The following is a 27,308-nucleotide window of genomic DNA, read 5'->3' as shown; positions in this document are numbered from 1 at the left end:
GTGTGTGACCAGACCTCCTCCTTTCTGACCATAGACCCCTGCCTGAATGGTGGCTTATGTCAGGATGGAGTGGGCTCCTTTTCCTGCTCCTGCCTACCTGGCTTTGCTGGCCCCCGCTGCGCCCGAGATGTGGATGAGTGTCTGAGCAGCCCCTGCGGCCCAGGCACCTGCACAGACCACGTGGCCTCCTTCACCTGCACCTGCCCGCCGGGTTATGGAGGCTTCCTCTGCGAGCAGGACCTACCTGACTGCAGCCCCAGGTGGGTGGGGCCTGTCCTGGGAGTCAGGGGCCCTGGCATCGGATGGGGAGTGGGACCTGAGGAGTGGGGACAAGGGGAGTTTTGGCTTGGCACCCGCCTCAGGACTCTGATGCCTGATGGGTTAGTGTCCGGGAAGGGGCAGGCCATCTGTTGGGAGGTCACCTTACGTACCCTGGTCCCTGAGGGAGCCAGGCCAGACCAGGGTGGGGTCTCCACGTGGCTTCCACGTAACCCAGAAGTACCTGGTATATCGGGGCTAAGGGACAGGACGGGGAGGGGCCTCTGCTGGGACTGCAGCTTCTCCTTGGGGTAGGGGTTTTGCCCACTCAAAGCTAGGAGGTGCCCATGAAGGAGGGTGGGGCCTTCGAGGGGGCGGGGCCTGACGCACCCCTCCTTTCCCTCCAGCTCCTGCTTCAACGGCGGGACCTGCGTGGATGGTGTGAACTCGTTCAGCTGCCTGTGCCGCCTGGGCTACACTGGCGCACACTGCCAACATGAGGCCGACCCTTGCCTCTCGCGACCCTGCTTGCACGGGGGCGTCTGCACTGCTGCCCACCCCGGCTTCCGCTGTGCCTGCCCTGAAGGCTTCACCGGCACGCAGTGCCAGGTGGGCGGGGGTCACTGGAGTCTTGGGGGAGGAGTCTAGAAGGATAGTCTGAGGAAGGGGCCTGCTGGGTACTCTGATTGGGAAGCCTGCCTGGATCCTGGGGGAGGAATCTGGAGAGGTATTCTGGAGCCTGCCCAGGACTCTGGAGGAGAAGCTGGGTCCGTTTTCAAGGGTCCCCAAGAGCGGACACCGTGGCCTTCCTTTCCAGACGCTGGTAGACTGGTGCAGCCGCACGCCTTGTCAGAATGGGGGCCACTGTGCCCGGACCGGGGCCTCTTTCTACTGCCTTTGCCCCCCGGGATGGAGCGGCCGCCTCTGTGACATCCAGAGTCTACCCTGCAGAGAGGCCGCAGCCCAAATCGGTGAGGGGGTGCGCGTGACTGGGTTTGGGGGGCTTGGGAGGGTGTGTATGCACATACTTCCTGGTAGTGTGAGCCGAATGAGAGTGCAGCAGAGCATGTAGACGTGGTGGGGATATGTGACTCTGTGACAGCTGGCCAGGACAAGGATGGTGTGTGTGCCTATCACCATGAGACAACCAGGATGTCTGCAACGCTGTGTGTGACCTAGCTGGCGTGAGCTTCGAAGATGTGTGCGTGTCATTTTCAGGGGATGTGTGACAACCTGACAGAGTATGGGTGAGACCTTGGTGACTGAAGCTAGTTGGGGGTGTTGGGTGGTGCTGTGTATGATATGGGCCGGGAGGAGGGAGCCTGCCTGACGCTGCTCTCCTCTGCCCAGGGGTGCCTATGGAGCAGCTGTGTCAGGCTGGTGGGCAGTGTGTGGACAAGGACAGCTCCCACCACTGCGTGTGCCCAGAGGGCCACACAGGCAGTCACTGTGAGCGGGAGGTGGACCCCTGCTTGGCCCAGCCCTGCCAGCATGGGGGCACCTGCCGAGGCTACATGGGAGGTTATGTGTGCGAGGTAAGGAGCGCCCAGTGGAGGGGACAGGGGAGCTGGTCACTCCTGGGTGGGTCTGGCTACACATTTCTGTGTGTCTATAGCCTGGTGTGGTGTCTCTCTCTAGGCATGTCTGCGTTTTTGCTTTTGTGACTCTGGGTATATCTTTGTGGGTGTCATTCTGGGTAGATCTTAGGGTGTCTCTGTCTGGGTGTACTTCTGTCTTTGGTTGTTTCTTGGACATATCTATGTGTGTCTCTGTGCATGGTGTCTCTTTGGATATGAATGCATGTGCCAGTGTCTGAATGTGCATCTCTGGTTTTGTGTGTGTCGTGTGTATCTGGGTATCTGGGTGTTTCTCCTGTGGGTCTGTCTTGTGCATTTGTATTGTGTGTGTCCCTTTGCACAGAGTGTATCTGTAGCCCTTGTGCCTGCATGTCCTTCCATGTCTGGGTGTGTGTCCATGTACTGGGTGTGTGTGTGTTTCTGCACACTGGGCATGTCTCTGTGTATTGGATGACTGTATGTGTCCTTTTGCACTGGGAGTCTCTGTATCTTCATGGCGAGTATCTGTGTCTCTCTGGGCTGAGTGGGTCCCTGCCTCACCCCCACCGCAGTGTCCAGCTGGCTACACTAGTGACAACTGTGAGGATGACATGGACGAGTGTGCCTCCCAGCCCTGCCAGCATGGGGGCATCTGCATTGACCTTGTGGCCCGCTATCTCTGCTCGTGTCCTCCAGGAACGCTGGGTAGGCCAGTGTCAGGGTTGGGGGACAGGACGGGAGGCTGGGTTTCTGACCGCTCCTGACCGCTCCCAACCCCCCCTTCCCCTAGGTGTGCTCTGCGAGATTAATGAGGATGACTGTGGCCCAGGCCCACCCCTGGACCCGGGCCCCCGGTGCCTGCACAATGGTACCTGTGTAGACCTGGTGGGTGGCTTCCGCTGCACCTGCCCCCCGGGATACACCGGCCTGCGCTGTGAGGCGGACATCAATGAGTGTCGTCCAGGTGCCTGCCATGCGGCACATACCCGGGACTGCTTGCAGGACCCAGGTGGGGGCTTCCGCTGCCTTTGTCATGCCGGCTTCACAGGTAAGCATGGGAGAGGGGGCTGGCCTGCGACCCTGCCTATGTTCCCCATTGTGGCTGATCCACGTGCTTCTGCTTGCCCAGGTCCCCACTGTCAGACTGTCTTGTCTCCCTGTGAGTCGCAGCCATGCCAGCATGGAGGCCAGTGCCATCCCAGCCCCGGCTCTGGGGGAGCTCTGACTTTCTCTTGCCACTGTGTCCCGGTAGGTCGGGTGGACACTCACATCAAGGTCTCTGGGAGAGGAGTGGGAGCGTGCCCTCATGGGAGGGTGTGGCTTTAGGGGAGAAGAGGTGTAAGGTGGAAGGGGTTTCTGGGAAATGTTGAAATTACCTGGAGGTTGTGTGTTTGTGTGTGTGTGTCCCTCTGGAATTTGGAGTTGTGGCCTCTTGGGGAAGGCTGGGCTTACCTGCAAGGTGGGGCTCCAGTGCAAGAGGGAGAGGTTGAGCCAGACCTGGGGAGACTGGAGGGCCAACCTTTCCCAAGTCCTGATCCCCCATATTTCCCTCTCTCTCCCCCTTCAACCCTCAACCCTCTTGTCCACCCTTCCATTTCTCTTTCCCTCCTTCCTCTCTGTCTCCTCCCCTTCTCTCCTTCCATCCCCTGCCCCCGCACTTTTTTTTTTCTCTCCTTTCCCCCCACCCAACCCACAGCCGTTCTGGGGCCCGCGTTGCGAGCGGGTGGCACGTTCCTGCTGGGAGTTGCAGTGCCCGGTGGGCGTCCCGTGCCAGCAGACGGTCCGTGGACCGCGCTGCGCCTGCCCCCCGGGGCTGTCGGGTCCCGCCTGCCGGGGTTCCCGGGGGTCACCACTGGGAGCCGCCAATGCCAGCTGCGTGACCTCCCCCTGCCTCCACGGGGGCTCCTGCCGCCCGGAGACGCTGGCGCCCTTCTTCCGCTGCGCGTGCACGCCAGGCTGGGCTGGGCCGCGCTGTGAGATACCTGCAGCGGTGCCCGAGGCCCCCGAGGAGCCGTCTTGCCCGAGAGCCGCCTGCGAGGCCAAAAGCGGCGACAAGCGCTGTGACCGAGAGTGCAACAGCCCAGGCTGCGGCTGGGACGGCGGCGACTGCTCGCTGAGCGTGAGCGACCCCTGGCGGCAGTGCGCGGCGTTGCAGTGCTGGCTCCTTTTCAACAATAGCCGCTGCGACCCCGCCTGCAGCTCGCCCGCCTGCCTCTATGACAACTTCGACTGCCGCGCAGGCGGCCGGGAGCGCACCTGCAAGTGAGCCGGTCCTCACTCTGTGTCTTGTCTGTCCATGTGTCACATCTGACCATCCATGGGCCCTGCCTCTCTATCTGCCCATCCGTTTGCCTTGGTCTGTCAGTCAATCCTTAATCTGTCTGTTGGGTTGTCCCTTCACTTGACCCATCTGTTTCTTGGTGTACCGTCTGCCCATCCATGTGTCATTTGTCTGTCTGTCTTCCCATTCCTGTGCCCTGTCTGTCCATCCTTGTTCACTGCCTGTCTATGAATGTACCCACCTGTCTGTTCATCCATGCGCTCCTTTTGTCTGTTTTTCTGTCTGCCTCTGCACTCCATCTGTCCCTCCCTATGCCCTGTTTGTTTGTCTTTCTGTCCATCCATGAATTCCTTTTGTCCCTCTGTACACCCAACTGTCTGTCTGCACACCTGCTTGTCCATCCTTGGACCTCATCTGTCCATCTGTCTGTCTCTATGCCAGTCTGTCCATCTGTGTGCCCCATCTGTCCATCTTTGTGCCCCACCTGTTCATCCATGTGCCTCTTCTCTCTGTCCTTCTGTCCATTCACACACCCTTTTTGCCCCTCTATAAGCCTACCCATCTGTCCATGCTCCTGCCTGCCTATTCTTGCCCCTCTTCTGCCATTCTCTATGTCTGTTCATGAGCCCTGTCTATTTGTCCTATGCATTCCATCTGTCCATCCCTGTGCTGTGCTCTGTGTGACCCTCTGTGTGTTCCTCTGCCTGGAACCCTTTACTTACTTTTATCTTCCTGTCCTCATTCCCACCCTCACTCTCCCCCTTGCTCGTTCTGCTCCAGCCACCCTGGCCTTTCTTCCATTCTTCAGATTCCCCAGGCTTGGCCCCACCTCAGGGCCTTTGCACTGGCTGTTCCCTCTGCCTGGAATGCTCTCCTTCAGGAAGCCACATGGCTCCTCCCTCACCTCCTTCAAGTTTTTGCTCAAGCAATGACCTTCTCAGTGAGCTCCTCCCTGGCCACCCACCCCCAGCCTTATTTTTTTCCTTAGCATTTAATTCCATATAGATGTGTGTGTGTGTGTGTGTGTGTGTGTGTGTGTTTAAATTTAGCCTTTATTGGTGTGTGATCGAAATGCTCTATGTTCTGCTCATTCGTCTCCTTTAATATCTGTCTCCGCCCACTGTAATGTCAGCTCCACGTGGGTAGGTATTTATGTTGGGACCATATGCTTAGAGCCTACAGTAGCGCCCAGCACATAACAGGCGGCTCTCAGTAGTTATTGACTTATTAATAGTTACAAAGCAATGGCTGTGTTTGCAGAAAGCCTGATACATTCCACAAGCACGTGGATACATTCCAGTTCTCTGCGCTTGCGCTGTCTCCAGAGTCTGGGTGCTCTGTGGTGTTTGCGTGCAGCGGAGTTGGAGGCTCCCTTGACTCCGCCCTTTTCTGTCCCCAGCCCGGTGTATGAGAAGTACTGCGCGGACCACTTTGCCGACGGCCGTTGCGACCAGGGCTGCAACACAGAGGAGTGCGGTTGGGATGGACTGGACTGTGCGGGTGAGGTGCCAGCTCTGCTGGCCCGCGGCGTCCTGGTGCTCACTGTGCTGCTGCCGCCGGAGGAGCTGCTGCGCTCCAGCGCCGACTTCCTGCAGCGGCTCAGCGGCATCCTGCGCACCTCGCTGCGCTTCCGTCTGGATGAGAACGGCCAGGCTATGGTCTTCCCTTACCACCGGCCTGGTCCTGGCTCCGAACCCCGGAACCGGCGGGAGCTGGCCCCTGAGGTGATCGGGTGAGTGACTCCCGCCGGGGGAGCCATGGCGCCCACGCAGACGCTAGGCCGGGTGTGGGAAGGGGCACCATTCCTCAGGTCTTGTGCATTTACTTCCCTTAACATCTGGGAGAGCCTTCTTGGCAATACATACAGCGTCATACAATACATGCATCTCAGTCTCGGCACCGTTGACATTTGGAGCCGGCACATTCTTTGCTGTGAGGGGCTGTCCTGTCTTGTGCGCTGTAGGATGCTTAGCAGCATCCCTGGCCTCTATCCACTAGATGCAAGCAACACACCTCCCCTCCCCTAAGATGTGACAAACCCAACATGCCTCCAGACGTGGGCGAGGGTCCTTTGGTGGAACAGAAGAGCCCCTGGTCTAGTGCTATTTCCTTCTGGAGAGGCAGGGGTATAGCAGAGTGTTTAAGGGCATGTGTAGTTTTTTGTTTGTTTGTTTTAGAAATGGAAAATATACAACTCTCCTGCTGGTGGCCTGGTAGAGGGGCCAGAAGGGAGATGTGGCTTCTGAGCAGAGTGGGACGTGCCACAGGGAGGAGGGCTGGAGGCTAGAGATGAGGGGCAGGGCCTCTGGCTGGGTATGGCTGGGATGGGGGAGATGGAGAGGATAGTTGATGGATGTGCCAGTCCCTGGCTGGGGTGACTGAGTTGCTGGAAGTGGTCTCATCAAGATGAAGACACAGGGTGAAAACCAGGGGTTGCTTTGGGGCTTCCAGAGGGATCTGGGGGTCTCGGAGAGACCCTCAGGAGGCAGTTGGGGTCGGAAGATTGAGAGAAGAAAGAAAAAAGAGTTTGGCAATCATTGCCGCCACGGGAGGGACACAAAGAAGTGGGGAGAGTTGTGGGGACAGAAGGATCATCTGGGGACACTGAGTCCTAAGGATTGGTTGAAGGAAATTAGCTCGGAAAAGAGAAGGAGAAGGAACAGCCAGAGACAGAAGGAGAGCCAGGGCTCAGGGCACTGGGTATCCCAAAGAAGGAAAATGTTTGGAGGGTTGGGTTCCGGGAAGCAGAGCCTGAGATGGAGATTCAGATACATGTGATGTATTGGAAGGGTGCTCTCAGTAGACGGGGAATGAAGGAAGTAGTATGGGTCAGGGGAGGAACTGAGGCAGGAGGTAGCCTCAGCCAGAGTCTAGCCTCAGCCTGATCCCTTGGAGAGCTCTGGAGGGTGAATAGCACCTCAACGTTGGTCCCACCTTGAGATAGGAGGGCCAGCTTTTGTACACCCCACATGAGCCAATCCCTGGCTGAAGGCTTCCCTAAGGGGTGTCACCTCCCAAGTGAAGGGATCCCCACTTTGCTGAGGCCGGAGAGGCAGCTGTCAACTGTTAGAAGCCAATGCTCATAGCAGACAGGAGATGGATGGACCAGCCTGATAAAGGAGAAGTTGACATGAAAACAATGACCCCTGGATTCATGGCTCAGAGGACACTGGGGGCCACAGCAAGACTCGTTTTGGGAATTGATAAAGAATTTTAAACATATACAAAAACAGAGCAGGGTAATGAACGTCTAGGTACCTAGGACCTAGCATTGACTTTTAACGCATATGGCCATTATTATTTCATACATAGTCCCTTCAATTTGTCCTAGTTCCCGTGTTATGTTGAAATAATTTCTAGATAGCATGTCATTTCATACGTAGACATGTTAGTATGTTTCTGTAAAAAATAAGCTCTCTTCTTTAAAACACGATAATACCATGATCACAGTTAAAAAAATAAATATCCTTAATATCACCAAACGTATAGTAAGTGTATTTAAAAAAAGACTGGTTTTGGGGTTGTGGTGGAGTTGGATGCTAGATAGGGGGCAGTGGTGACATGGTGAGTAGGGTTGCTAGAGCCTGGTGCAGGGGAGTGGGGATGGGGCATGGTGCAGGGCTTGTAGGAGTGCCTGCTGAGTCTGCCTGTCCCTCTGCTGTGTCCCCGCAGCTCTGTGGTGATGCTGGAGATTGACAACCGTCTGTGCCTGCAGTCGCCTGAGAATGACCACTGTTTTCCCGACGCCCAGAGTGCGGCGGACTATCTGGGAGCGTTGTCGGCGGTGGAGCGCCTTGACTTCCCGTACCCACTGCGGGCAGCACGGGGTGAGGGCCAGCCTGGCGGGTGATGAGGGTGGAACTGGAGCTCCCATGGTGGGGTGGGCCTTGGCCCCTGGTTGAGACCCCCTGCTTCCTGCCCGCAGGGGAACCGCTGGAGCTGCCAGAGCCAAGCGTGCCGCTGCTGCCCCTGCTGGCTGCGAGCGCCGTCTTCCTGCTGGTCATCCTTGTCCTGGGCGTCATGGTGGCCCGCCGCAAGCGTGAGCACAGTACCCTCTGGTTCCCCGAGGGCTTTGCACTGCACAAGGATGCTGCAGCTGGCCACAAGGGTCGGCGGGAACCCGTGGGCCAAGACGCTCTGGGCATGAAGTGAGGACCCTGACTCAGCCCATTCCCTGTCCCTGACTGTGGGGATTTGTGAGCCCTTGAGCCGATCTTGACCTGACTTTGACCTCTGACCCCTACCTGACCCTAACTTCAGACTCCAGCCTGGACCCCAGTGTTCATCCCCTTGACCACTGACTCGATAATCCCTGGGGATCACCCCTGATGTGTGAGCCTTGGCCTCATTTCCTATGATCCAGTTCCCTCACTCAGATCCTACTCTGACTCTACCCTGACCCCTCCCTGACCCTAGCTTCTCAGATTTCACCCTGATACTCAAAATTTGTTCCCACATGACTACTGATCTCGTGATCCCTGTCTGCATCCCAATCCCTTGCTGGCCCCGTGACCCTATCCTCTATGACCCCCAATATCACCTCTGGCTCTAACACACCCTGACTTTTGACCTCACCTCTGACCCCCTTTCCACCCCAACTCAGTGCTCATTCCCCACGATCCTCAATCTTGGCCTTGGCCGTGGGCTTCACCTCCAACTCCCTGGCCTGTCCCTCGAGACTCCAACCCCACCCTGACCTAATCCCTGAATTTACCCCTCTCCTGTTACCCTGTGACCCCCGGCCCCTCTCCACAACCTCCTCGATCCTGGCTACATCTCTCACCTGTTATGAGGATAACTCTATCCTCCATGACCCCTGGCTTCATCTTCTATAACCCCTGCTATATGCCTGGGACCCTCACCTGTCCCACAGCCGACTGCTCTGACCTCTAACACCACTCCTGTTCTTCCCCAGTTCCACCTTAAGACCCTGGCCGTCACCCATCACAACCCCTGATGGTACCCCCTGCAACTTGACCACATCCTGCATCCCCTCATTGGACCCTGTCTCTTGACCCTGCACCCTGCCCCTACTGACCCATTGTCCCCTCCCTCCTCCCCCCCACAGGAACATGGCCAAGGGTGAGAGTCTGATGGGAGAGGTGGCCACAGACTGGATGGACACAGAGTGCCCGGAGGCCAAGCGACTGAAGGTTGTGTCCCCTCCTCTGACTCCTGCCCTCAGGGTCTTGGGTTGGAGCTCGATGGTCAGTGAGAGAGCCCGGAAAATCTCTGCTGTCCCTGGCTCTGGAGAACAGTCACAGCACTCACCCCATCCTGCTCCTGGCATCTTTCCAGAGGGGATCCCCTGGCCCAGACAGAGACTCTGCTTTCTCTCTGCTGCATCCAACTTAGTCCAGCGTGCCCAGCCTGAGAGCACTCCCAGCTGGTCTTTTCCTGTCCTGGGGCCACGGCTACGGGCCCTGTCTTAGTCAGCTAGGGCTGCCATAATGAAATACCACAGACTGGTGGCTCAAACAGCAGACACTTATCTTCTCACAGCTCTGGAGGGTGGAAAGTCCAAGATCAAGGTGCTGGCAGGGTTGGTTCTTGGTGAGGGCTCTCTTCCTGGCAGGTAGAATGTGCTTTCTCACTGTGTCCTCATGTGACCTTTCCTCTGTGTGTGCAGAGAGAGAGAGAACTCTGGCGTCTCTTCCTCTTCTTATTAGGACATTGGTCCTATTGAATTAGGGCTCCACACTCATGATCTTATTTAACCTTAATTACTTCCTTAAAGGCCCTGTCTCCAAATATAGTCATGTTGGGGGATTAGCCCTTCAACGTATGATTTTTGGGGAGCACAGTTCATAACAGGCTCCTGCTAGCATTATTTTGACACTTGCTGAATGTCTTGAATGTACACAAAGCATCTTATTTCATCTTTATGAGGATGCTATAAAGTAGCTATTGATACACACCTCCATTCTTTTTTTTTTTTTTTTTTTGTGGTACGCGGGCCTCACACTGCCGTGGCCTCTCCCGTTGCGGAGCACAGGCTCCGGACGCGCAGGCCCAGCGGCCATGGCTCACGGGCCCAGCCGCTCCGCGGCACGTGGGATCCTCCCAGACCGGGGCGCGAACCCGGTTCCCCTGCATCGGCAGGCAGGCGCGCAACCACTGCGCCACCAGGGAAGCCCCCACACCTCCATTCTTAGCTGCCTCTCCCCTGCCTATGTTTTCTTTTTTTTTTTTTGGCTGCACTGTGCGGCTTACAGGATCTTAGTTCCCCAACCAGGGATTGAACCCCAGCCCTCGGCAGTAAAAGCGTGGAGTCCCAACCACTGGACCACCAGGGAATTCCCTCCCCTGCCTGTGTTTTAATGTTTGTTGAAATGAAGACATCTATTACAATTGACAGCTAAAGAAATCTGCTTGCCCCAGGCTTTTTTTTTTCTTTCTCATCCAATAGTGGGTGTTAAGTATATGGTACAGAATGTTTATGATGGCATTTTAGCATTGCGGAATGATTGCCTCATCCTTATTTTACCAATGAGAAGCTCAGAGCTCTAATGTGATTTGCCTAGGGTCACAAGCCTACTAAGTGACAGTGTCAGACATTGAATCCACATTGAAGGCTGTCCCATCCTCCATGGCCCTTTCTGGTTAGCTGTCCATCACCTGGCTCTCCCCTTTCATGAAATTGAACTCCCCACCTGGGTCCTTAAGCTCAGGTCTGGCTTGATCAGGCTCTGTGTTTGGTGCAGGCTGTTAAATGCCCAGGCAGGCTAGTTAGGGATATTCTGTCCTGTTTTCATAACATCATTCTTCCCTTCTGGACCATGAGTCTGAAATTTATTGAGCTCCTCTGAGGGGCCCAGGTGCTAGACTCCTGAGGGTAAATCAATACATTTGTGTGTGATTATTTGGTCCTGCTACCTCACGTTCATATTTGTGGTACCACGTGGGAGCCTACGTGGTATCCAGGGCAACTCCCTGCTTCTCACCTTTCACTCCTTTCCCAGATTAATACTGGGAATTTTATTTTGTTTAAAGATTTATTTATTTATATTTATCTTTGGATGCGTCAGGTCTTCGTTGTGGCACTCGGGATCTTGGTTGAGGCATGCGGGATTTTTCACTGCGGTGCGCAGGCTGTTTGTTTTGGTGCGTGGGCTTCCCTCGAGTTGCGGCGCTCAGGCTCCAGGGCGCGTGGGCTCTGTAGTTGTGGCGCGTGGGTTCCAGAGCGCGTGGGCTCTGTAGTTTGTGGCACGTGGGCTCTAGTTGAGGCGTGAGAGCTCAGTAGTTGTGGCGTGCGGGCTTAGTTGCCCCAAGACATGTGGGATCTTAGTTCCCCAACCAGGGATCGAACCCGCGTCCCCCGCATTGTAAGGCAGATTCTTTACCACTGGACCACCAGGGAAATCCCAATACTGGAAATTATGATTATTGCAGGATCCCTCTACTCCCACATTTCTTTAACCAGTGATTTGGAATTTCCAGAATACAAGTTTTGCATTTCTTCTGTTGAATTTAATTTTAAAGTTTTTTGTTCTTTTTGACACTGCTGTCAATAGAATTGTTCTCTTAATTTCGTTAAGAGGTATGTTCCTATCTAGCGTATAGACAGGTGTGTGCTGGCAGGTGTTATGCTCTGTGTCTCTTCCTTTTTTTAAAATTAAAAAAAAAATTTTATTTATTTTATTTTTAATTTTTTGGCCGCACTGCACGGGCATGTGGGATCTTAGTACCCCGACCAGGGATTGAACCCGCGTCCCCTGCATTGGAAGTGCGGAGTCTTAACCACTGGACCGCCAGGGAAGTCCCCTCTGTGTCTCTTCCTTGATCACTACCGTGGGCTCCCAGACCCTCTGCCCTTCTAACCCGGATTAAAATCCCAGTTCTTCCTCTTATGAGTTCTCTGAGCTCCAGTACATCAATTTCCCATTTCCTTATCTATAAAAGAAGCAGGGTGTTAATGGTTTCTTGGGGCCATGTGTGCATCTCCATGAGAGAAACCTGTGGGAATGCCCAGACTGTCCCTCTAACTGTGTCTCCCAACCCCTTGTGAGAACCTGGGTCCTTGTGCCTCCAGGTAGAGGAGCCTGGTGTGGGAGCTGAGGATGCTGTGGATTGCCGCCAGTGGACTCAACACCACCTGGTTGCTGCCGACATCCGTGTGGCACCAGCCATGGCATTGACGCCACCACAGGGCGATGCAGATGCTGATGGCATGGATGTCAACGTGCGTGGTCCAGGTCAGGCATCCCTCCCTCCAGGATGCCCTTTATCCATCCTACTCATGAGAGGTTGCATCTGGGTCTGTTTCTGGGGAAAGCTGGGTGTGTCTGGGTGTCCGTCTGTGGGGGTGTGTGTTAATCAGGACTCCTGGTTGTAAGTTTTAATAGCCCAACTCAAGCTAACTTAAGTAAAACAAGGGATTTACTGGCTCTTGTAAATGGAAGCTTCAGGCACATTTGGATCCAGGACTCACCACCTCTTGGCTCCACAGCCCAAGTAGGCTTTTTCCTGCAGGCACTGATAGCTACAGGTGGGACAGGCCTTACAAAATCTTTTTCCCATACGTACCAGCAAAAGTCCCAGGATGATTTCTGACTGGATGGACATACCCATTCCTGAACCAATCAGTGTGGCCTGGGGCCTGGAATATGCAGATTGACAGGCCTGAGCTATATTCCTGTCCTTGAAGGAAGGATTTGGCTTTATCTAGGGCTTGAGGATGGAGAGTGGGGTGCAAGTAGCCTCCTAAGGGAAACAAGAGCAAATGCTCATGAAGAGTATAGCAGACCATGTTATCTGGATCCTCTTGGATTTGTCTTTGCCACGTTTTGGGATATGCCTTCCTCGGCTCTGTTTTGCTTTTGCTCCCAATGACCAGGACCTATGGCTCTCTTTTGAAGCCCTTCAGGCTACCGGGGCCTGAGGTGCTTGGTATTTTATGTCCCTGGGGGCAGCTCCTGACCAGTGGATGCAGGAGTATGAAAGGCTCAGCTCCTTTGACTCAAGCTGGATTACAACTCTGGGGTACAGCTCAGCTTCCACAGTCCCCCTTTGGGATCAGGCTGAAATAACTCTCCAGGCATTTGCCCAAGGTTGCACACTTGTTTGACTTCCTCCCTCCCTCGTTCTGTGTCCCCTACTACCTAGGAGCCCTTCTGTGACAAATCACATGCCCATGAATCCTCATCCAGGGTTGGCTTCTGGGGCACCTGACACAGGTGTGTGTGTGTGATGGGAGGATTTGCCATTCCCTCTTGTGTTTCCACATGTCCCACTTCCTCCTAATGCAGTGCCCTCAATCGTATTCCCCAGAAAGGCCCTGTGCCCACCTCCCTTGTGACACACTCCTGGTCCCTGCAGATGGCTTCACCCCGCTAATGCTGGCCTCCTTCTGTGGGGGGGCCCTGGAAGCAATCCCAGCTGAGGAGGATGAGGCAGAAGACACGTCAGCCAGCATCATCTCAGACCTTATCTGCCAGGGGGCGCAGCTTGGGGCTCGGACCGACCGCACGGGTGAGACGGCCCTGCACCTGGCTGCCCGCTATGCCCGGGCTGATGCGGCCAAGCGGCTGCTGGATGCTGGGGCAGACACCAATGCCCAGGACCACTCAGGCCGCACCCCCCTGCACACAGCCGTCACTGCTGATGCCCAGGGTGTTTTCCAGGTGAGATGGGCTTGCCTCTTTGGACTTCAGAGCTGGGACAGGCATCAGACTGACCTGGGTTCAAGCCCTGGTTCTGCCTTTCAGAGTTCATCTCTCTCATTTGTAAGATGGGGATATATGGGAGTACAGTTTCTGACAAGACGCTATTCCCTGAACCTCATCAGTTCCATGGGGTGTATTGGTTGGGGTCCTCAGAGGGCTTAGAGGTGCTTCTCGTCCCTTTGTTCTTGCCATGACTCCTCCTGCTGCGCCCCATCTCCCTTAGATTCTCATCCGGAACCGCTCCACAGACCTGGATGCCCGCATGGCAGACGGCTCCACAGCACTGATCCTGGCGGCCCGCCTGGCAGTGGAGGGCATGGTGGAAGAGCTCATCGCCAGCCATGCTGATGTCAATGCTGTGGATGAACTTGGTAGGCTGTGGCGGGTAGTGGTGGGTGGGGGCTGAGAGGGTGTCATCTGAGCCCTGACTGTTGGTGTGAACTCACACCCACACTGACACCCAGTCAATGAAACTCGTGTACTCATAACAGGGTTTCAACATGGACCTACACTCATGCATTAAAAAAAAAAAATGGCGCCCATTACCCATACTGTGTGGCAGTGGTTCAGGAAAAAGGTGCCCTTCCCAAGACACTTCCCTTCCATCTGCTTTGTTAGAAGAACTTACTCTCGTGCCATCTGCTGGATAACTGGTGTAATAAATTTGCAAATCAGCCAGATCTATAGGTGAGGGCCTCTCCGTCCTTGGAGGTGGCTTGCTTGCACAACAGTGACCTGCCCTTGTGTCTAGAGAACCTCATACAGCTGTAGACACACTCGGACTCTTAGAAACATCCTTTGGAGCAGGTGTTCTCAATCTCAGCAACATTGACATGTGGGGTTGGATCATTCTTTGTGGTGGGGGCCGTCCTGTGTAGTGAAGGATGTTTTTTTAAAATTTATTTATTAAAAATTTTTTTTTTATTTTAAAATTTTTATTGGAGGATAGTCGATTTACAATGTTGTGTTAGTTTCAGGTGTACAGCAAACTGAATCAGTTATACATATACGTATATCCACTCTGTTTTAGATTCTTTCCCATCTAGGCCATTACAGAGCATTGAGTAGAGTTCCCTGTGCTCTACAGGAGGTCCTTATTAGTTATCTATTTTATGTATGATAGTATGTATGTGTGAGTCCCAGCCTCCTAACTTATCCCTCCCCCCTTGTCCGCCTGGTAACCATAAGTTTGTTGTCTACATCTGTGGCTCTATTTCTGTTTTGTATATAAGTTCATTTGTACCATTTTTTAAGATCCCACATATAAGTGACATCATATGATATTTGTCTTTCTCTGCCTGACTTACTTGACTCAGTATGACAATCTCTAGGTCCATCCATGTTGCTACAGATGGCATTATTTCGTTATTTTTTATGGCTGAGTAATATTCCACTGTATATATGTACCACATCTTCTTTATCCAGTGTAGGATGTTAAGTAGCATCCCTGGCCTCCACCCACTGATGCCAATAGCACCCCACCTCTCAGTTGTGACAACCAAAAATATCTCCAGACATTGCCAAATGCCCCTCAGAGGAAAATCACCCCTGGTTGGGAAATACGGCTTTAGAAGAGCACTGTCCAATAGAATTTTCTGTGATGATGGAAATATTCTTAGTCTGTTCTGTTCAATATGGTAGCCACTGGCATGTGCTGTCAAGCACTTGAAATGTGGCTGGAGTGAGCAAAGAACTAAATGTTTTATTTCATTTAATGTTTTAACCTTTGTTTTGCCTACTTAAAAAAACCCCAGCTGTACTGACATATAATTCAGATACCATGCAGTTCATCCATTTCAAGTATAAAATCCAATGATTTTTAGTATAACCACATAGTTGTGCAAATATCATCACAATAAAATTTAGAATGTTTTCATCACCTGCAAAAGAAGCCCTCACCTCTTAGCCATCACCCCTTCAACCCCCTCATCTTCCCGGCCCCTAGGCAACCGCTAACGTACTTTCTCTCTATATGGATTGCTTCTTCTGGTTATTTCATATAAATGGAATCATACAATATGTGGTCTTTTTGACTGGCTTCTTTCACTTAACGTGATGTTTTTGAGGTTTACAGATGTTGTAGCGTGTATCAGTATTATTTCTTTTTTGTTTTTTAATGAATAAATAATATTCTGTTATATGGATATACCACATTTTGTTTATCCATTCATCCACCGATGGACATTTGGGTTGTTTCTGATTTTTGGCTCTTATGAATAATGCTGCTATGGACAGTCCTGTATAATTTTTTGTGTGGATATATGTTTTCATTTCTCTTGGGTATATCCCTAGGAGCAGAATTGCTGGGTCACATGGTAACTCTGTTTAACCTTTTAAGGAACTGCCAGACTGTTTTCCACAGTGGCTGCCCTGTTTTACATTCCTACCAGCAGTGTATGAAGGTTCCAATATTTCCACATCCTCACCAACGCTTGCTATCATCTGTCTTTTTGTTCTAGTCTTCCTAGTGGATGTGATTTAGTATCCCATTGTGGTTTGATTTGCATTTCCCTGACGGCTAATGATGTTGAGCATCTCTTCACATGCTTATTGTCCATTTGTGTATCTTCTTTGGAGAAATGTCTATTCAGATTCTTTGCCCATTTTTAAATTGGGTTATTCATCTTTTTATGATTGAGTTGTAGAAGTTTCTCATATAGTCTAGGTATGTCTCATCAAACATATGGTAGGTTTAATATATTTGTAGGTTTTCTTTTTACTTTCTAGATGGTGTCCTTACAAGCACAAAAGTTTTCATCTTGATGATGTCCAATTTATCTATTTTTGTTGCTTTTGTTATTGTTGCTTGTATTTTGGGTGTCATATCTAAGAATCCTTTGCCTAATTCAAGGTCATGAAGATTTACTCCTGTGTTTTTTTCTAAATGTTTTATAGTTTGAGCTTTTACATTTAGGTCTTTGACTAATTTTGAATTATTTTTTTGTATATGGTGTGCGGTAGGGGTCCAACTTTATTGTTTTGCACATGGAGATACCAGTTGTCCCAGCACCATTTGTTGAGAAAGCTATCTTTTCCCCATTAAATGGTCTTGGCACCAATTTAATTTAATTTAACTTATTTTACTGTTTTTTTTCTTTTGGCTGCCCTGTGCGGCTTGTGGGATCTCAGTTTCCTGACCAGGGACTGAACCCAGGTCACAGCAGTGAAAGCCCGGAATCCTAACCACTAGACCACCAGGGAACTCCATTTTTTTTTTTTTTTTTTTTTTTGTAATTTTAATTTACATAAACTAAAGAACCACATGTGACTGGTGGCTATTGCATTTGACAGCACAGCTCTAGGTACCACTGAGTGAGGTCCATATAGTACCCCCCGTATATGGAGAGTTACATCTACAGGTGTGCACCCACATGGACCCAAATACAGTTACTCAGATACTCGTGGCAGGCCTACCCTCCCCCTCTCCCAGGCCATATTCTAGACATTTTCTGTCCCCCTGCTGTTGGGGGGCCAGCAAATGAGCCTGGTCCTGACCCTGACCTTCCCTCACTTCCCCCCCCAGGAAAATCAGCCTTACACTGGGCTGCAGCTGTCAACAACGTGGAGGCCACCTTGGCCCTGCTCAAAAATGGAGCTAACAAAGACATGCAAGATAGCAAGGTGAGCCCCAGCCCTTGGCCCACCTGGGAGTCAGCCCTGGCACAGCTTCCACAGGTGGCAGAGAGCAGGTTGGGGTAGGCTAGTGGGGGCATTCACCCTGCCTGCAGCCAGCTTTCAGGTGTGGGATTTGGGCCCAAGGGGTTTCAATAGTGGATCAGAGGAGGAAGTGTATGGCAGTTGCTGGGTGACCTTGGGCAAGTTGCTTAACTCTTTTGAACCTCTGTTCTCATCCTCGAAATGGGGAAGCAACGGTACCCACCTCATTGCCTCTTTTGAGGATTCAATGAGCTAAAGCTTTTATAAAGTGCTTTAGCACATCCTCAATAAAAGGTAGATGTTATGATTGTTGTTTAAAAACCCTTGCAGGGTGGTATTACTCTCATTTTACAGATGAAAGAGTGATGCTCAAAGGGGTGCGGGGTTGGATTCCATCCTTATTTAAAATTTCCAAAATTATATTCATTATGGATTCTTTTTGCATTAATCTTAATTTAAAATTTTTTCATTAAAATATCATTTATTTTGATGCCCCCTTAAATTTTGTGCCTAAGGCGAGTGCTTCACTCTCCTCACCCTGGTCCTGGCTTTTGTGGCCTGAAGCTTAGTAGGTGCTGGATGAATGTGGCTTAAAGGAAGGAACTTGCCCAGTTTTCCCCAGCAGAGCTGAGATTCCGACCGAGGTCTGTCTGGCTGGAGAGTATGAACTCTTAGCTCTCAGGTTCCCCCAGAGACAGGAGGCCTCTGTGATGTTAGCCAGCAGTTAATCCTGACTCTTGTGACCCTGACATCTTGTGGGTTCTGGGCCGCCACAGGAGGAGACTCCGTTGTTCCTGGCCGCCAGGGAGGGCAGCTTTGAGGCTGCCAAGCTGCTGCTGGACCACTTTGCCAACCGTGAGATCACAGACCACCTGGACAGGCTGCCCCGGGATGTGGCCCAGGAGCGGCTGCACCAGGACATCGTGCGCTTGCTAGACCAGCCCAGTGGGCCCCGTAGCCCCCCTGGCCCCCACGGCCTGGGGCCCTTGCTCTGCCCGCCCGGGGCCTTCCTCCCAGGCCTCAAGGTGGCACAGTCCGGGGGCAAGAAGAGCCGGAGGCCTCCTGGGAAGGCGGGGCTGGGGCCTCAGGGCGCCCGGGGTCGGGGCAAGAAGCTGACCCTGGCCTGCCCGGGGCCGTTGGCCGACAGCTCGGTCACGCTGTCACCGGTGGACTCGCTGGACTCCCCGCGGCCCTTTGGTGGCCCCCCCGCATCCCCTGGCGGCTTCCCCCTCGAGGGGCCCTACGCGGCTGCTACGGCCACGGCCGTGTCTCTGGCACAGCTTGGTGGCGCGGGCCGGGCAGGTCTCGGGCGCCAGCCCCCCGGGGGCTGTGTGCTCAGCCTGGGCCTGCTGAACCCCGTGGCCGTCCCCCTCGAGTGGGCCCGGCTGCCCCCACCTGCCCCGCCAGGTCCCTCCTTCCTGCTGCCGCTGGCCCCGGGACCCCAGCTGCTGAACCCCGGGAACCCCGTGTCCCCCCAGGAGCGGCCCCCACCGTACCTGGCAGCCCCAGGACATGGCGATGAGTTCCCCGCGGCCGGGGCCCACAGCAGCCCCCCAAAGGCCCGCTTCCTGCGGGTCCCCAGCGAGCACCCTTACCTGACCCCATCCCCAGAGTCCCCCGAGCACTGGGCCAGCCCCTCACCGCCCTCGCTCTCGGACTGGTCCGACTCCACGCCCAGCCCGGCCACTGCCACCGGGGCCACGGCCGCTGGGACACTGTCTGCCCAGCCTCTCCCCCTGTCGGTCCCTGGCCCTCTTGCTCAGTCCCAGACCCAGCTAGGGTCCCAGCCTGAAGTCACCGCCAAGAGGCAAGTGTTGGCCTGAGGGCTCCACAGTTCCTAGATTTGGGGAGGCTGTAGAGACACCACATCCTGCTTCCTCTCTGTCTCCCCTTTTAGTCCATTTCATTCTCTCTAATCTCTTCTTCTCCTGCACCCCACCCTCCTTTCAGTGTGACCAAGACAGGTCACAAGCCTAGGGCTTCAGTCTTCCTTTATTTATAAGGGGTGCAGGCTGACCCCCACCCTTAGGTCTTGTGGTGAGTCTGGGACATGCTCCTGCCTCTCCCCTCTTCCTGCTCCCCACCCCCCCGCATTCTCTCCTGCTTTCTTGCCTCCTCTGGCCTCTCTCACTCATGTTCTGACACAGGTGGATTATTATTTTCTTTTTTTACATTTTGTATAGAAACAAATTCATTTAAACAAACATTATTATTATTATTTTTTACAAAATATATATATGGAGACGCTCCCTGCCCCCTGCGAACCCCCCAGTGCCCCCGTGGGGCTGAGTCTGTGGGCCCATTCGGCCAAGCTGGATTCTGTGTACCAAGTACACAGGCATGACCGGGATCCTGTGTACCGAGTACACGACCCTGGTGTGTACCAAGTAGGCACCCTTGGGCGAACCCTCTGGGGCTAGGGGTCGGGTGAGACTTGGGAGCCTCCTCCCCACCCCACCTCCCTCACTTCACTGCATTCCAGATGGAACTTATTCTATAGCTTTGCTGGGGGAAGTGCCCTTCTGGCCTGGAGAGCCTGTCCCCAAGCCCCCCATCACAGAGTGTGGGCCACCTCCCTTTGGGAACTGGGGGGGTGGGGTGGCCGGTGGGAATATGAGGACCAGGGGAGACATGTGCATTTTACTTTGTCTCCCTGTAAATATGGGCCTGCAGGGAGGAAAGGAGCTGCCTGCACGGCACCTCCTCCTCCTGGTACTCCCCTGGCCCAGCCCCAGGGCAGAATAGAAGTTATTTGTAGGCTATTTTTGTAATATAGCTTCTGGTCAGAGTCCCTGTGTAGCTAAATTCCCAGCCCTTGCATTGTACAGCCCCCTTTCCCCTCACCACCTAATAAAGGAATAGTTAGCACTCAATGTCATTGTTCTGTGTCTAGGTAAGGTTCGGGGTGGGGGGGGGTGGTAGTGTGGGGTTTCTGTCTCTTCAGCGCTAACTTTTTGAGACAGGCTGGGACCTGGGACCCTTTGCTGCAGTGCTTGCACCTGGACAAACATCTCCTGGAGCAACAAAAGACAAAGAAACTATAAGGGACTAAAAATAACTGTAGGCATGTGCAGTTGGGGCAAATTATGGCCAACAAGATACAAAAAGACCAAAAAAACCCCAACTGCCACTTCTGAAGAGCTGGGAGCAAAAGCAGGGTACTGCGCACGCCCCCTGCGCACACCACCACCAAAGCCACCCTTCTGGCTCCACCCTTGGGCCCACCCTCACCCCATACCTCCACCCTTGGGGAGCGAGGAAGCACGGGAATCTGTTCGTTCTCACTCCCCCCGGCTGCAGCAGGGGTCCCGATAAAGCCTTGCCTGGCCTCTGATCAATTCCTGTTGACTAAGGAGGACAAGAACCCTGGTTGGTAAAAACTTGGGCTCTCATCTTGGGGTCAAACCATTTGGCTTGCTTGCCGGCTACTTTTGCTTCCTCATTTGATGGATGATTCGACTGATTGGACTAGGGGTGGCCACCTGGCTTAAATTGAACCAGATTCCCTTGCTTGAGAATGTTTTTAAAATGGGGATGCTGAGAAAGCTATCAGTTGGTGGAGTTTCTAAGGCCAAGGCAGATGGAGAAATGTTGATGGCCAGTTTGGGGTGGTGGGTACTGATGAGAAAACAGCAGAAGACTGGAGCTATGCAGGGAGAATCAGAGATGAGCGCTCAGGTGGCTCCAGAGTGTAGGAGGGAGTACCTCATTTCCAAATGGAGTGTCAATTCCAGTTAACTGAGCATTTATTCCACTGACATCAACAGGTATTTATTAACTGCCTTCTAAGTGCCTACTGCTGGTTCTGCATGGATCTCACCTCTACTTCATGCTCCCTTGGGGTTTGGAGACAATGCTGCACCGTATAATAAATACTCCTTTGCGTATACCAGCTTGAATGAGTTTCTATGTCTTGCAAATAATTGTGCCCCAAGACAACGTTGTGTTTACGCTGAGGTCCTCCAGGAAAGGAGGAATTTAATGTTCATTGGTTCACCTCATCAGGTGGAGTGCTCTTGGTTGCAAGTGACACACAAAAATCTACCCAGCTGGCTTAAACAAACAAAACCCCATTTATTAATTCGTATAACTAAAAAAGACCAGCTTCAGGGGATATTTGAGCTAGTGGCTCGAATGAGGTCAACAAGGGCTGAGTTCCTCATCTCTACAGATTTTTCTCTGAGCATCAGTTTCATTCTCAGGCTGCATGTGGTACTCAACCCAACTTCTCTTCCCACTCCCACAGCTCCAGCCCTCCTTCTGTATTCACAAAATAGGTGCAAGGATCAAAGACCATATCGCACATTCCAGAGAACTGAGAAGCTTCTAGTCTTGGGGTTGATTTTGTATTGACTTCAAATGGGTCGCATATTTATCCTCTAACCTAGTGTTCCTCGACGTTGGTACTGTTGACATTTGGGGCCAGATCATTCTTCGCTGTGGAAGGCTGTCCTGTGCATTGTAGGATGTTTAACAGCGTCCCTGGCCTCCACCCACTAGATGCCAGTAGCACCCCCTCCTCCAGTGTGACAACCAAAAATATTTCCAGATATTACCAGTTGCCAAGCAATGAAAAATTGCTTTTGAGCACTACTGCTCTAGCCAATCACTATGGCAGTGGGATATAGAATGTGCCGATTTCTTAAAGCAATGAGTTTCTGCTCTGGAACTGGGGCGTGGGGTAAAGTTAAGGGCTGTCAGGTTTGCAGAAGCAGGGATTCTGTGGAAACAACTAATAAATATTCACTCCACCTCCTCTCTTTTGGCTAAGTCTTTGGAGATGGAACAATCTCTTTTTAAAACAATTTTTATTGAAATATAATTGACTAACAATGTGTTCGTTTTAATAAAGTGATTCAGTTATTTTATATACATATGTATACATATATTCTTTTTTTTTTACATTCTCTTTCATTATAGGTTATTACAAGATATTGAGTATAAGTCCCTGTGCTCTACAGTAGGTCCTTGTTCATTATCTACTTTATTTTATTATTTTATTTTTATTTTAAATTTTTTTTGGCCGCGCCATGCGGCTTGCGGGATCTTAGTCTCTCGACCGGGGATTGAACCCACACCCTCAGCAGTGAGAGCGGGGCGTCCTAACCACCGACCACCAGAGAATTCCCTCTATTTATATATAGTAGTGAGTGTGTATATTTAATCTCAAACTCCTGGGACAGTCTCTTTTATTGTCTCAAGTTCATTTTATGTTCATTCATTTATCCTCTATATGCTTACTGGGCACTCACTGCATGCCAAATCCTGGACAAACTGTTGGGAGTAGAATGGTGAATTATATGAGCTCACTCCTTGCTCTTATGGAATTTCAGGCTAGTTAGGGGATGTATAGGGGTGCCCCCCTTGTCCCTTTGGGTCTTACCATTGCAGTACATGCTTGATAGCATCTGACTTCAAACACCAGAACTTCTCTTGTGTGGGCCAGGAACAACCCTCAAAAATGAGGGATGGGGGCTTCCCTGGTGGTCCAGTGGTTAAGACTCCGTGCTTCCACTGCAGGGGGCACTAGTTCAATCCCTGGTCGGGGAACTAAAATCCCGCATGCTGTGCAGCGTGGCCAAAAAAAAAAAAAAAAAATGAAGGATGGAAGGGAGTTGGTGGATAAATACCCCAGCTCCCTCACCCCTCTGTGGGGGCAATTCTGAGGTGTGTTCCACAGACTCTCAGAGGGCGTCCATCAGGATTGAGCCCCAGTTGCCCATGGTAGCAACTTACTCTTCCTCATGGGAACTTTCTGGAATGTTCCTTTTTGGAATGATCCTATTGGATATTTCTGGAATGATCTCTCAAATAAGTTCTTAGCACTTGAATCCTTGGCCCAAGAGAAGTTCATCTTAGCTGCGTGCATGAGTAGACTCTTGGAGGAAAACCGGAAATATTTGTTGGGGTGCAAGCAAGTTTGGAGATCCTTCTTCCTGAGTGCTACACAGAAGAGGAGAAAGTCGTTCTTCCCACCCACTTTGTCCACTTTATCCTGCAACCCTGGCTCTATGGAAACAGGGCATTGGAGATGTGTGTCTCACGGGGTGAACCCACTTTCATACCTGGTGCAGCCAACATTTTTTGTAAGCACATGTGAGACTCTTCCACTCTGGAGGCTCCCTGGAATGGTTGGGGGAGGGGTGTCAGGTGGGGGAACAGGAAGCCTGCATCAGTGGTTGGGAAAAATGAACTAGTGGGATTCAGATTCATGTGCATATGACTTCATTGACCCACAAGACTTGGGGACATTTGGATTCACATCCTAGGTGACTTCTTGACCAAGAAGACAATGATAATACAGCTGTGTGTCTGCTGTTTGCCCCTCCAGATATACCCTCACACTTCTCCACTCTGCTCTGTGCACTGGGAGGATGACCTGAGTGGAGAGCATCAGTGGACTCAAGCATCCTCTTGCTTCCACTTGGGTTTGGCCAGTGAGAGGCACAGGTGGGAGATTAGAAGGTAGAATGTATTTATTTCCCTGGTTCCCTGCCTGCAGGGTGGCTTTGGTGCTCTCCATCCAGCTGCCCTCTGTTAATCTGAATAATTGTTCCCTCTCCTTGGCCCTTCTGGCCTAGGCGGGTAAAGGCTCTCCACCATTGCAAGTCCCAATGTACTGCAGTATGACTTGTCTACACCCTGCCCAAGCTTCATCTATCTGTTATCTATCTATCTATCTATCTTCCTACCTATCATCTATCAATTATCTATCTAATCTATCAATTATCTATGTATCTATCTGTATATCTATGTATCCAACTATCTTTTAGCTATCTATCATCTATCAATTATCTATATATCTATCATCTATCAGTTATCTATCTATGTATCTATCTATATATCTATGTATCTATGTATATATCTATCTATCTTTTAGCTATCTATCGCCTAACAATTATCTGTGTATCTACATATGTATCTATGTATCTATGTATCTATCTATCTATCTATCTATCTTTTAGCTATCTACCATCTATCAGTTATCTATGTATGTATGTATGTATCTATCATCTATCAATTATCCATGTATCTATGTATCTGTGTATCTATCTATCATCTATCATCTTTTAGCTATCATATATCAATTTATCTATCTATCTATCATCTATCTTTTAGCTATCTATCTATTTGTTCATTTTTGTTCAGCTTTTTGAGGAATAACTCACATATAATAAAGTGAATCCATTTTAAGTGTAAAGTTTGATGGGTTTTGACAAGTGCACACAGTCATATAACCACTACGCAATCATGTTTCATCATTCCGCTTTGTAGTCAGTCCCCTTCTGCGCCTCTGGCTCTGGCAATTGTGGATCTGCTGTCTGTCACTGTAACTACAGTCTTTCCTTTTCTAGAGTTTCATATAAATGGAATTGTGCAACATGTAGGCTTTTGAGTCTGGCTATTTTTTTTTAAGTTAGCATTGTGCTTTTGAGATTGATTCACGTTATTAGGCATATCACTTATTTTTTTAAATTAATTAATTAATTATTGGCTGCATTGGGTCTTCGTTGCTGTGCACGGGCTTTTCTCTAGTTGTGGCGAGTGGGGGCTACTCTTTGTTGCGGTGCGCGGGCTTCTCATTGTGGTGGCTTCTCTTGTTATGGAGCTCTAGGCACGCAGGCTTCAGTAGTTGTGGCACACGGGCTCAGTAGTTGTAGCACACGGGCTCAGCAGTTGTAGCACACGGGCTTAGTAGTTGTAGCACACGGGCTTAGTTGCTCCGCGGCATGTGGGATCTTCATGGACCAGGGCTCGAACCTGTGTCCCCTGCATTGGTAGGCAGATTCTTAACCACTGCGCCACCAGGGAAGCCCTAGGCTTATCATTTATTATGTGTAGTCGTTTTTACTGCTGACAATAGTATGCATGTTGTGTGTTATAGATATGCCACAGTTTGTTTATCTATTTGTCAGTTTAGGGACATTTTGGTAATTTTTAGTTTTCGGTGTTTAAATAAAGTTGCAATGAACATTCATACAAGTTGTGTGGACACACGTTTTCATTTTTCTCAGGTTTTTTTTTAGGAGTGAGATGGCTAAGTTTCATGGTAAGTGTTTGTTAACTTTTAAAGTTTTTTGCCAAGTGGCTGCACGATTTTGCATCCCCACTGGCAATGTATGAGAATTCCAGTTGTTCTATATCTTTGTTAATACTTGGTATTGTCAGTCCTTTTAGCTTAATTTAATTCTAGTGATATAGTGGTATCTCACTGTGCTTTTAATTTACATTTAATTTGCAAATGAATATGTCTCTTCATGTGCTCATTTGCGATTCACATCTTCTTTGGTGAAGTATCTGTTCAAATATTTTTCCCATTTAAAAATTTTTAATTTTTCAAATTAAAAATATTGTACCATTGATTTTGTGTGAGTGTGTACAGATCTGTGAGTTTTAACACATGTATAGGTTTGTGTAACCACCATCACACCCAGGATATAGAATAGAATAGCTTTCATCACTCCAAGAAACGTCTTCATGACATACATATAGCCAAGAGGCACATGAAAAGATGCTCAACATCTCTAATTATTAGAGAAATGCAAATCAAAACTACAGTGAGGTATCACCTCACACAGGTCAGAATGGTCATCATCAAAAAAACTACAAACAATAAATTCTGGTGAAGGTGTGGAGAAAAGGAAACCCTCCTACACTGTTGGTGGAAATGTAAATTGGTAGAGCCACTATGGAGAGCCGTATGGAGGCTCCTTAAGAAACTAAAAATAGAGCTACCATATGATCCAGTAATCCCACTCCTGGGCATATATCTGGAGACAAACATGGTTCAAAAGGATACATGCACCCCAATGTTCACTGCAGTGCTGTTTACAATAGCCAAGACATGGAAACAAGCTAAATGTCCATCGACAGATGAATGGTAAAAGAAGATGTACATATGTACAGTGAAATATTACTGAGCCATTAAAAAGAATGAAAAATGCCACTTGCAGCGACATGGATGGATCTGGAGATTATCATACCGAGTAAAGTAAGTCAGACAGAGAAAGACAAATATCATATGATATCGCTTATATGCAGAATCTAAAAAAAATGATACAAATGAACTTATTTACAAAACAGAAACAGACTCACAGATTTAGAGAACGAACTTATGGTTACCGGGGGGAAAGTTTGGGAGTAGGGATAGACTGGGAGTTTGGGATTGACATGTACACACTGCTATATTTAAAATAGATAAACAGGGACTTCCCTGCTGGCACAGTGGTTAAGAATCCGCCTGCCAATGCAGGGGACATGGGTTCGAGCCTTGGTCCAGGAAGATCCCACATGCCGCGGAGCAACTAAGCCCGTGCGCCACAACTACTGAGCCCACGTGCCACAACTACTGAAGCCCACACACCTAGAGCCCGTGCTCCGCAACAAAGAGAAGCCACAGCAATGAGAAGCCTGTGCACCGCAATGAAGAGTAGCGCCCGCTCACCGCAAGTAGAGAAAGCCCGTGCGCAGCAACAAAGATGCAATGCAGCCAAAAATAAATAAATAAAGTAATTTAAAAAAATAAAGTCCTCCTGTGCATAACTGCCATGTGACCTAAAAAAATAAAATAAAATAGATAACCAACAAGGACCTACTGTATAGCACAGGGAATGCTGCTCAATATTCTGTAATAACCTAAATGGGAAAAGAATTTGAAAAAGAATAGATACATGTATACATATAACTGAATCACTTTGCTATACACCTGAAACTAACACGACATTGTTAATCAACTATGCTCCAATATAAAATAAAAAGAAACGTCTTCATGCTGCCCTTTTGTAGTCACACCTTCTCATCAGTTCTACCCCTTGGCAACCATTGATCTATTATTCTCCATCACATTAGTTTTGCCTTTTCCCAAAAAAAGTCATAAAAATTGAGTCATAC

At 50.6% G+C, this 27,308-nt stretch overlaps 1 protein-coding gene across 4 annotated transcripts in view; it reads left to right on the top strand.

The window, feature by feature from the left end:
- The window catches only part of NOTCH3 (notch receptor 3), a 34,606-nt gene extending 13,099 nt beyond the window's left edge, over window positions 1-21,507 (top strand). For 2 of the 4 annotated variants that reach the window (XM_055080483.1, XM_028498884.2), the window contains 17 exons: window positions 35-260; window positions 666-867; window positions 1,076-1,229; window positions 1,609-1,793; window positions 2,387-2,519; window positions 2,605-2,862; window positions 2,944-3,062; window positions 3,511-4,076; window positions 5,495-5,827; window positions 7,768-7,922; window positions 8,021-8,243; window positions 9,164-9,248; window positions 12,128-12,290; window positions 13,366-13,718; window positions 13,984-14,131; window positions 17,284-17,381; window positions 18,194-21,507. In XM_055080483.1, the coding sequence (XP_054936458.1) occupies window positions 35-260; window positions 666-867; window positions 1,076-1,229; window positions 1,609-1,793; window positions 2,387-2,519; window positions 2,605-2,862; window positions 2,944-3,062; window positions 3,511-4,076; window positions 5,495-5,827; window positions 7,768-7,922; window positions 8,021-8,243; window positions 9,164-9,248; window positions 12,128-12,290; window positions 13,366-13,718; window positions 13,984-14,131; window positions 17,284-17,381; window positions 18,194-19,240 (4,448 nt within the window). In that variant the 3' untranslated portion in view covers window positions 19,241-21,507. The remainder of the gene's footprint in view (window positions 1-34; window positions 261-665; window positions 868-1,075; window positions 1,230-1,608; window positions 1,794-2,386; window positions 2,520-2,604; window positions 2,863-2,943; window positions 3,063-3,510; window positions 4,077-5,494; window positions 5,828-7,767; window positions 7,923-8,020; window positions 8,244-9,163; window positions 9,249-12,127; window positions 12,291-13,365; window positions 13,719-13,983; window positions 14,132-17,283; window positions 17,382-18,193) is intronic. The other 2 variants (XM_055080482.1, XM_024134308.3) reach the window with 2 other exon arrangements.
- Window positions 21,508-27,308: the final 5,801 nt, after the last annotated feature.

The sequence above is a fragment of the Physeter macrocephalus genome, chromosome 2, assembly GCF_002837175.3.
Source record: "Physeter macrocephalus isolate SW-GA chromosome 2, ASM283717v5, whole genome shotgun sequence".
Classification (NCBI taxonomy): domain Eukaryota; kingdom Metazoa; phylum Chordata; class Mammalia; order Artiodactyla; family Physeteridae; genus Physeter; species Physeter macrocephalus.
The sequence above is the reverse complement of the archived record's forward strand: the minus strand, read 5'-3'. Positions and strand labels throughout refer to the sequence as shown.